The sequence below is a fragment of the Brassica napus genome, chromosome C6, assembly GCF_020379485.1.
Source record: "Brassica napus cultivar Da-Ae chromosome C6, Da-Ae, whole genome shotgun sequence".
In the NCBI taxonomy this organism is placed as follows: Eukaryota; Viridiplantae; Streptophyta; class Magnoliopsida; order Brassicales; family Brassicaceae; genus Brassica; species Brassica napus.
In genome coordinates this window covers 17,032,416-17,042,960 of record NC_063449.1, presented here as the reverse complement: position 1 = coordinate 17,042,960, position 10,545 = coordinate 17,032,416, and the positions used below count along the sequence as shown (strand labels likewise).

General features: G+C 41.6%; 1 protein-coding gene across 1 annotated transcript; it reads right to left on the bottom strand.

Annotated features, from left to right (window-relative positions):
- Positions 1-694: 694 nt before the first annotated feature.
- LOC106378653 lies at positions 695-8,749 on the bottom strand. The gene is made up of 2 exons (XM_013818751.2): positions 8,236-8,749; positions 695-3,051 (listed from the first exon to the last, which is right to left on the bottom strand). Exons 1-2 carry the CDS (start codon positions 8,747-8,749, stop codon positions 695-697), a joined length of 2,871 nt encoding a protein of 956 aa, XP_013674205.2.
- Positions 8,750-10,545: the final 1,796 nt, after the last annotated feature.

Here is a 10,545-nt window from a genome sequence, read left to right as displayed (position 1 = left end):
CATAAGGTTCTAACAACAAAAACCGACCATAAAGGCCAATTTGGCAGATCACCCAAAGAAAAATAAAAATTGAAACAACTAAAAGACACTGAGCTCAACATAGGATAGATGTCAATAGACATTCCCGAGCCTGAAAAAAGTTCAGAGATAGGTGACTTGTTCCTGCAGTTCACGTCCGAGCTTCAAGCTCAATACTATGTTGCAGCCATGAGGGTCCGCCTGCTGCTATATAGGAGTGATAGCGATGATCGTTAGTAACACTCTTCGCTACCTCTTGAGCCACAATATTCCTCTCCTGCACACAATGATGGAAACTCCAATCTTGTAAGTGACGGAGTCGGGAAGAAGTCTCATACATGATGTGCTGATGCTGATAGAATCCAGATGGATTTAGGAACGTTTCCTTTGCCAAAGCACAATTTGATTCAAACAGAATCCTCTGCTGGCGGGTATTCATCATATCACTTACAGCCCAGTGAATGGCCATAAGCTCAGCTTCTCTTTTTGTCTCTACGTTAGAGAAGGACCTTCGACTATGAAGAGTTGGTTTTCCTTTGTTGTCACGTAGAATCCAAGCAACTCCACAATTAGTTTGGGCATTTAGCCAAGAAACGCCAATATTGCATTTTCAGTATCCATAAGGAGGTTTCGACCATGCCATGATACTTGTTGTCCCGTTTCCTGAGTGTTGTACCTACTCAGTCTGAGCCGTATTAAGTTCAAACCAAACCGCCGCTTCTGCTCTAGCTTTACTCAGGACTGAAACAGAGGAGTAGTGTATTTTCTCAAAGGCCAGACTATTTCTCGCCTTCCATAGATGCCAGAGTATCAAAGGGAAAGAAATCGTATCGCTATCTTTTGGAGACTTCCTGCTCATTTCCAGGAGATGATACATATTGAGGAAAACAGAGTTCTGAGAGAAACCTGCCACCGGGAGTTTGATCGAGGACCTTTCCCAAGAGTCCTTCGCCATAGGGCAAGAAAAAAGTAGATGACAGATCAATTCAATACCACCATTACATACTTTGCAAGCAGAGTCTACTTGAATACCTCTACTACGAAGTCGTTCCATGACCGCTAGAGCCCCAGAGAGAGCTTTCCAAAGGAAATGCTTGATTTTTGGAGGAGCACGGATCTTCCACAGAGATTTCCAAAGGTATTTCTCCAGGGGAGGAAGAGAAGTTGAAGTGCTACCATCTTCCTTAGGAAAAGAGTCGACAAATCTGTAGCCACTCCGTGATGTGTAGATTCCATCTTTTGTGAAACCCCACTTATACCCATCTTCCTGCATCCTGTTCGGCTTCAGGCGAAGGATGATCTCAGTATCATGATTAGTAAACGTTCTTCTGACAAGAGCTGCATCCCAGGCAGATGAGTTAGGGAGCAGCAGGTCTGAGATTGTCAGCGTCAGATCAATGACACTGTCCTGTCTGTAGTTAGGAGTCCTTGGTATCGGGTCAATAATCCAATTCTCGTGCCACACATTAGAACTCCTTCCATAACCAATGTCTCTAATCAAACCTTTGCTCAGCAGCTCTCTACCATGTAAAATGCTTCCCCATGCGTATGACGGCCTCGAGCCTAAACTGCTTTGCAAGAAATCATTGTTTGCAAAGTATCTACTTTTGAGGACACGAGCCACCAGAGAGTTGGGGTTATTCATGATCCTCCATGCTTGCTTTGCCAAAAGAGATTGATTAAATTTGGTGATGTCATGAAAACCCAAGCCACCTTCTCTCTTTTGCCTACACAGTTTCTTCCACGCCACCCAAGGAATTTTCCTTTTACCATTACCTCCACCCCACCAGAATTCTGTCATGGCGCTAGTAATTCTTGTACACACATCTTTAGGGAGTTTAAAGATGGACATTGCGTATACAGGAAGCGACATGGCTATGGATTTGAGTAGCACCTCTCTCCCGCCGAGAGATAGTGATTTTGCAAACCATCCATGAAGCCGAGCTTGCAGTTTCTCTCTTATAAAGCTCAGAAGGTCTCTTTTAGACCCTTTGAAACACTCTGGAAGGCCCAAGTAAGTCCCTTCTCCACCTTCTGTTGTGATGCTCAATATATGCTTGACTCGCTCTTTCACCGTGTTGGGAACCTGAGCTCCAAAGATGATAGAAGATTTTTGGAAATTGATCCTCTGGCCCGACGCCTCTCCATAAGCCTTGAGACATTCAACAACTTCTTTGCTTTCCAGTTCGTCCGCTTTACACATAAGTAAACTATCGTCTGCAAAGAGCAGATGATGAACCCTTGGTCCATAGGAAGACAATCCAATGCCAGTGAGGCGACCACTTGCTTCAGAATGATTGAGTCTGCTCACTAAAGCTTCAGCACAAAGTATACAGAGAAAGGGAGACAAAGGATCACCTTGTCTTATCCCACGCTCCGGTTTAATAAAACCATGGGCTTTACCGTTGAGCAAAATGGAGTAGGAGACAGTTGTGATACACGCCATAACCCATCGAATCCAACTCCGAGCAAACCCCATATTCTCTAACAACTCTTCTAAGAAACACCACTCTACTCTATCATAGGCCTTGGACATGTCAGTCTTGATGGCCATGAAATCTTTGGAGATCGCCGCGTTAGTCCTCAGTCCATGTACTAACTCATGAGCAATCACAATGTTATCCGAGATGAGGCGACCTTGAACGAAGGCTCCTTGAGTGTCAGAGATAATGTCAGGGAGAATGCATTTCAAACAATCACAGAGTATCTTCGAAATGATCTTGTACTGCACAGAGCACAAACTGATTGGTCTCATATCACCCATCCGTGTTGGATTTGTGATCTTAGGGAGTAGGCTCAACTGCGTGTGGTTCCAGCCTGGAGGGATGATCGAGCTCTGAAAGAAACCTTGAATCTCTTCGACCAGCTGAGTACCGACTACGTGCCAGTACTGTTGATAGAAAATACCAGAGAAACCGTCTTCGCCTGGAGCACTATTACCACGAATTGAGAAAGCGGCTCTGCGTATCTCCTCAGTTGTTATCTCCTTACACAAAGCTTCATTCATCTCTGGAGTGATACGTTCAGGGAAACCTGTGAATAAACTCTCAAGGTCATGAGGGTTTGAGCTCATGAACAAGTCACGATAAAACTCGCTACGTAGCGACCGAGCTCAAGCCAACTCTCCACTCGCTACGTAGCGACCTGCAAGGCCTCAGAAAGGTCCTTCTTTGCGTTTTCGTTTGAATCCTCATCGAAACGCTTTTCGTTTCGTCTCAATCGGAGTTTCCGTTGAGATTTTACGACGAAAACAAGTATGACTCTTCTTGGCTTGCTTCCACTCGCTACGTAGCGACCTGTCAGAACTTCACTCGCTACATAGCTTCCTGTCAGGCCTCAGAAAGGTCCTCCTTTAGGTTCTATTTTGAATCCTCATCGAAACGCTTTTCGTTTCGTCTCAATCGGAGTTTCCGTTGAGATTTTACAACGAAAACAAGTAGGACTCTTCTTGGCTTGCTTCCACTCGCTACGTAGCGACCTGTCAGACCTTCACTCGCTACATAGCGACCTGTCAGGTGTCAGAAAGGTCCTCCTTTAGGTTCTCTCTTGCATCCTCATCGAAACGCTTTTCGTTTCGTTTCAATCGGAGTTTCTGTTGAGATTTTACGACAAAAACAAGTAAGACTCGTCTAAACTCCTTCGCTTGCTCCTATTCGCCCTTACCTCCATCTTTGTGTTCTCCTTCAAATCTCTATCGAAACGTCTCTTGTTTCGTCTTGATTGGAGTTACCATTGAAACTTTACGATAAAAAAACCCGCAAGAACTTGTTTTCTCGCTTGGATTCAGATTAATCGTATAAAACAGCAACGGTTAACTTAACACCTTAGCCACCTCAACTATACGATTACGTTGAACCTTTTTATAAAAATTGACGTCGTATCTAAGGAGAAGATAACAGCCAAGTTCGGAAGATAAATGTCAAGTTTAAAGGATAAAGACCAATATCGAAAATGGCGAACATACACGAGAAGAGGAAGGAGAAATAAGCAAGCAAAACTGAGAAGAGACAAAACTGCGTCTTCGAGAGAACTAAGGTATTTCCGACTTGAAATTTTTGAAATCAGACTTGGAATTTTCGTAGGAAATTACTAAGAACTAAAAACGCCTTTGAGACTGCCATAGAACTTTAGGGAACGTAAAACCTAGGTGGATAGTCTAGCGAACTAAGTCTTAGGCGATTTTTCTTGTCTCGATATATCGTTCCATAACTGTTCAGCCAGATCTTGCAAACCGATCTAAACTCTCCGAAAATCGAGAAAGAATCGCCACGCATATCAAGCTCGCTTCCTAAAGAGAGAAAAAACTAGAGACATGAACGTCGTCTTAAAACCGATTCATTTCTAGCAATTTTCTCGGAACCGACATATTTCAAGTCGTCAAAGTGGAAACAAACCAAATCACAGTCCAAGCGTCGTCTTTAAATCGTTCAGGATTATTGATCATTTCAAACCTTAGAAGAAGAAACGTACACAACCCTTCAAAGTATCGGTTCAACTGTTTTCTTTCGTAAAAAAAAAAGGGGGAGTAGGTATGTATACTATACTCGTATACTCCCAAACTTCAAAAACTTTGGCAAATAGTCAGGAAAACGATTTTGTCAAAGCAAATAGTCTCAAATAGGCAAACGACAATCTAAAATTCGTCTAAACGCTAGCAACATATCCAGACGATCATGAACATAATCTCAAAGACTATACATCATTTCTTGTCGCAATCATGCGTACAGAAAACATATACCAATATCAAACTGAAACTCGAAGATTAGCCAAAGTATTGAAGCCCTTTCTAGTTTTAGAAAGCCAGTTTCGTTTAAAAATTTCTACGAGAAATCACCAAAGCATTTCTTTCAGTTTCCGTTGTACCAAGTGAGCAACGGAAAAGCATCGAAAACATTTGTGACGAAGAAAACTCGAGAATAGATGTAGCATCGTGCACAAAGAGACGCTTTCCTCCCGATGGTGGCTAGATCCACCTCTGGTCGACCAATTCGTTCCAGAAACGAATGTGTCATGAGAATCCTTTCATAAAACCTATGAAAAACGTTCTGCGACTAGATCGTAATGAAATAAACTTCGGTAACACTCCATGAGTAACTCCAAGCAACTTTCACCTAGGATCGAAATCACGGCAGAAACGTTTCTCGTGAACCCACGGAAACAACGCTACTTTAACATATGTTTACATATCACCGATGTACAACCTTCGTAAAACCGGTCCTCGTTACTTACGCGAAAAATCCTTCGTATAATCAGACCAAGTCTTACGAAGAAACTTTCTAAAGTTAACATAACAGGCTTTATGAAGAACCATGCAGCTCGCTGGCTTCTGTTTTCTTTTCCCTCGGTCACATCCGAGAAGGCAGTCGTCCCGCCACTGACTCCACACTGGTTATGTAGCAAACCTCTTGGGCTTCGTCTTCCTCAGGCAAAATAGATTCGATTTTCATAAGACTATAGGTCACATTATACGAAATATTCGTCGTATAACTGAAACCTAGAGCGGAGAATCGTTTTCTACGACTATCGGCCATATTAGCATGGATAACCCTGACAAACTTGGCCTATCAATCTCGACAAGCGCTCTTTGGCCCTCGGTCATTTACGCCTTCCACTAAAGGTCCAAACCAATATTTGCCATCCCCTTTAAGGACGATCGTAAACTAACATGACCTTAAATGTTAAAGTACCATGGTCTAATCCTTGACCTACAACATCCTTGGCTATCTGAGTGAACACATCCCTCACGCCAAGCCAAACTATTTGAGAAACCATAGCTCCATCACTTAACGGCTAAACGACAATCTACGATTTGTCTAAAAACGTCGTGTGATTATTAAGAGAATAATTATTGTATAGCCTACAGTCGGAAGTCATATGATAAATTCTTCGTAACGAAACTCAGTCCTAACAACCAAATAGTTAAAGGAAGATCTAATCTTTTTGAAAATTGACCGAGTTCAATACGCTCCACAATGCACTTTAAGACCGCAACGTTTTACCCATTATACGCGGCATGTAAGAAAAAATTCGTAACAAAGCTTCTAGAGCTATACGAAACATCCTAAAAAATGCACGAAATAGATCTCGGTAAGCCAACGCTTCACAAAGCACTATGAAGGAAAACGCTTCTTCCCATGGAAAAATTTACGCGACACCTCAGTCCTAATTCCTCGATCGCAAATCAAATTATTAGCATCCAAACAGAAACAACAATTTTGGCTGCGAACATCCGCAGTCAAACAGGAACGTTTCTCAAACGCAGGGCTAAGACTAAACCCTTGCAACATCGCAAAACATCTTCAAGCCCGCGAAAATTTCAAGCACGAAACGTGGCATACAAAAGAATAACAAATCTTCAGCCTCGCGAGACGTCGCAGACGCCTGAAGATTTGTTCTTCGACGAAATTTCCTTCCTCGATAAAAACACTTTATGGAAGATGAGACAGTCATACGCACTAACATCTTCTCAAAACATATCCTTCGCGAAGACTCGAAATGGTATTTTTTACCATTAAGTTTGTTGCTGATCACAACGAACTCTTAACGTCCTAAACAGACTTAGCCATCTCGTGGAGATGACTCTCGTACATTCGACACAAGGATAATAGCGCTATAAAAGAAACCCAAAATTTTTGGTCAGCACTTCCAGGAGGCTTAAAAATTGTCCTTGGAGAGATGCTCGGTTCCAACCATACAAGTCGTATAAGCCGAGAACCTATCGCGGACTTTAAATCGGTATGGAATCAAGATGAAACTGAGACGGGATACGTAAATCGAATTAGTCATCACACCCTCTAAAACCAGGAGTAAACCTAGGTCTTTCCCTAAACCCAGCGCACTGGTCTCTAACATCTCTAGGCATAGTATCAAAAACCTTGATACGAGATCCCAAAATTAGTCTCTTTGCCAATATATGAGCGTCTTCAGAAATCCCGCAAGATTTACACACTGCGGAAAACTATCGAAAGAGATCACGGATATAGCAGTTCACACAGAGTTAGATTACGAGATGACAACTCGTAGTCTTCCTTCTACACCCATATAAAATGCCATCAGCAGCAACACGCCTGATAACCGCTACATAAAAACTAGACCGTAAAGGTCTCGCTGGAAAACAAGTCATAAGAACCTTAACTCAAGAGACGAACTACGAAAGGCTTGATCCCTTCAACAAGGGTACGTAGGCAGCCGTCATAAAGCACAGCCCCAATCTTATCGCGTTCTACTCTTAGAAGAGCGAGAAGACCACTTACCACGAACCTTTTCGACCATTAATTCCGCCTAACTCACCTAACTTGCCAAGCCACTCGCTAAAACCTCACGCTAGAAGCTCATGGTTCTAACGAGCTGGGGGGCTAACTGTTGGGGTTAAAATCGGTCACGACGGAATCAATGTCTGAAAGTCCGTAAAAATCGGCATGATCGTTTTTACGAAAAATAAATCTTAGAAAAAGATTTATTTTTACGAAGAATCTTGCGGAGAAAACACATTCATGAAAAATCGGACAAGAGCTCGAAGAGGGTCGCTACGCAGCAACCGAACGCATGTTCCGCTCGGTCGCTACGTAGCGACCGAGCTCAAGCCAAAGCTCGGTCGCTACGTAGCGACCGAGCTCTTCCAAAACGTCGATACGACATTAGTCCATGCATTCTCGACTACCCTTCGATGCTATCTCCCGAAGACCGTAGCGAACCCATTTCACGCCCCCCACCATTCTAAGTTATCGATCAAACTTTACCGTAAAAACCACGGAAAGTTTGTTCTTTATCGAAAAGAAACCGTAATAAACGCTTCGAGTCAGAAGACGGCCCAAAGATACCTAAGACATGACTCGAGGCCCAACTTACGATTTCTTAACCAACAGCCCGTAAGCCGCATGACGGTTTACGCTTGGTTCGCAAGGAAAGATAAATGTCAAGATATCTTGTTGTAAACGCTCAAACGCAGATTCGGAATAAGAACTATCTTGCTCTCTTTTTCGATTTCTTATTTTATTACTGTTCTCGTTTCGTATTCTGATTGCTTGGCGTGTGTTATTAGCAGATATCCGGGACCTCTGGGAAATTAGGGTTCTCCTACTTTCCTAATTTAAACGGAAATCGACAGTGCGAATTTCGGTTCCCACACCGGCTTGTCCACATCACAAGTAATCAGAGCTCTAATATAATCCTTAGTTTGCGAAACTTTAGGATCATAAGCTATTTCCTCCACCTTACCAACTTCAGAGGCCAAAGTGAACATTGTATCCACTGTGAAATATACCAGAGGGATGTGTCGGATCCTGATCCAGAGCTCCATAGTTTGCAAGAACTTCTCCGGAGGAGACGACGTCCAACGTTCCAACGTCATTGCCCAGTGGTTATACGACCACGGTCTGTCTTTGAGGACCCTCACCAGATCTTTCTCTCTCTGGAACACAAACTGGAATCTGTCTCTTGATAAGGCAATACCACGAACACGGTCATAAACTCTCCAAGCAATCGGCATGTAGTCAATCATTCTTGCCATAGACTGATAATCTGGGTTCAGCAAACGACCTAAAATACTGAGTTCATTCTCTGCAACCACCTTAAATCTTGGTTCGTCTGGCAACGTGAGAGGTGCCTCCTCTTCAATCGACATAGATCTTATTGCTTTGTGAAGCGATTCAGCCATCACTCCGGTGAAAAACAAAGTTCCGAAGGACGAGTTGCGGCGGGGAAGAGCGTTAGCAGGTAGGAGATCTAGCATAATTGACGAACAATTGCCATTAATATCACAAAATTCGGAAACAATCTTGAGCGAAATCATTGATTAAAGGCAATTAGCGGATTACAGAGCTCCGAAATTGGAAAGGTTGGATAAAAGAAGGAAAGTGTAGAGAAAAAATTGGGGAAGTTGATATTTGAAAAACAAATAAAGAAAATGATAATTAACCAAACACCGTAACCAAAGGGCCTGTAATTATTTTCTCACACAACGTGTGGAGGAGAGAATGCCAAAATGAAATAACCGATTAGGTAATCAAACCGGAAATCGCCTAAAGTTAGTTGAATAGAGTTAGCAAAAGCTGAAAATATTTAGTGAATGTTTTCTAGTATATGTAAGTTACTTTGAAACGTCATCTAGTAAAATTGGGGGCTTTTTGCAGAATTGACCTATAACTTAAAGTCAAACACAAAACTAACCTCCTTCTTTTTTGAAAATTGGTTTTGCCTTATTCACCCCACAAGTTCATATAATTTACGAAAATGCCATCAATTTTTTTTTTTTTTTTCTTCGAAAATGACATTTTTACTCTCTCACCCTCATCATCTTCAAGTAATTACAAGATTGCCATTGTCATCAATACCACAACCACCATGAACAACCAATTTGAAGGTCTTAATGCTCCCAAAATCGATTTACCCTTCTTCTTTTTCCATTCTTGTGAACTAAACACAACATATCTCTCACTTTCTCTCCACAATGAGCTAAAAAAACCCAAGATTTTGATTCTATATTTTTTATGGTTCATAGAGTCATAGAAGCTAACGATTCTGGGTGGGTTACTTTCGTTTGTGATTCTGTGTGCTTGGAGAAGCCTTATGTATGCTAAGGAACTTATCTCACCAATTTAAGGTATGACATCGAATTTTTTTCCAGATCTGTTCGTCAGACAACTTACTTGGGAAGTTGTCTGGCTGTAGACAACTTACCTGGAAGTCGTCTGGTCAACGCAGATGTTATTTTTGCAATTGACTTTGAAATCTGTAACCTGAGACGACTGAAAGTTAAGTCGTCTGTTTTTGTTTGGTATCAAAAAAAATTCCAAAGAACCTAGACGACCTACATTTCAGTCGTCATAGGTTAGTTTTGCATTTGACTGGATAATTTCAGAAGTTTGACTTCCCCAGACGACTGACATTTCAGTCGTCTGGCGAAAATTAAAATAATAATATTTTTTTAAAAGTAGACGACTTACAGTTAAGTCGTCATAGGTTAGTTTTGCAATTGAAAAAAAAAAATTCAAAATTTAATTATACACAGACGACTTATAATTCAGTCGTCCACGAGACGACTTACTTGTAAGTCGTCCAGGATTTTTTTCCGAGATTCTGGTCAAACCTCGTAAATCCTGGACGACTTACATTTCAGTCCTCTCGTGGACGACTGAATTATAAGTCGTCTGTATATAATTAAATCTTGATTTTTTTTTTTCAATTGCAAAACTAACCTATGACGACTTAACTGTAAGTCGTCTACTTTTAAAAATATATTATTATTTTAATTTTCACTAGACGACTGAAATGTAAGTCGTCCAGAAAAGTCAAACTTCTGAAATAATCCAGTCAAATGCAAAACTAACCTATGACGACTGAAATGTAAGTCGTCTAGCTTTTTGGGGTTTTTTTTTAGCCAAACAATAGTAGACGACTTATTTTTCAGTCGTTCGAAATAACAGATTTCAAAGTCAATTGCAAAAATAACCTCTGCGTTGACCAAACGACGTATAGTTTAGTCGTCTGGACAACTTAGATTGAAGTCGTCCGCGTCTTCTCCGCTAG

Excerpts from the sequence above, each read along its gene's own strand:
- LOC106378653 (XM_013818751.2), bottom strand. The coding sequence starts at position 8,749 with ATGCTAGATCTCCTACCTGCTAACGCTCTTCCCCGCCGCAACTCGTCC. Across the intron at positions 3,052-8,235 it reads CACTTTGGCCTCTGAAGTTG|GTTTCCCTGAACGTATCACT; the intron begins GTAAGGTGGAGG and ends GTTTATTCACAG.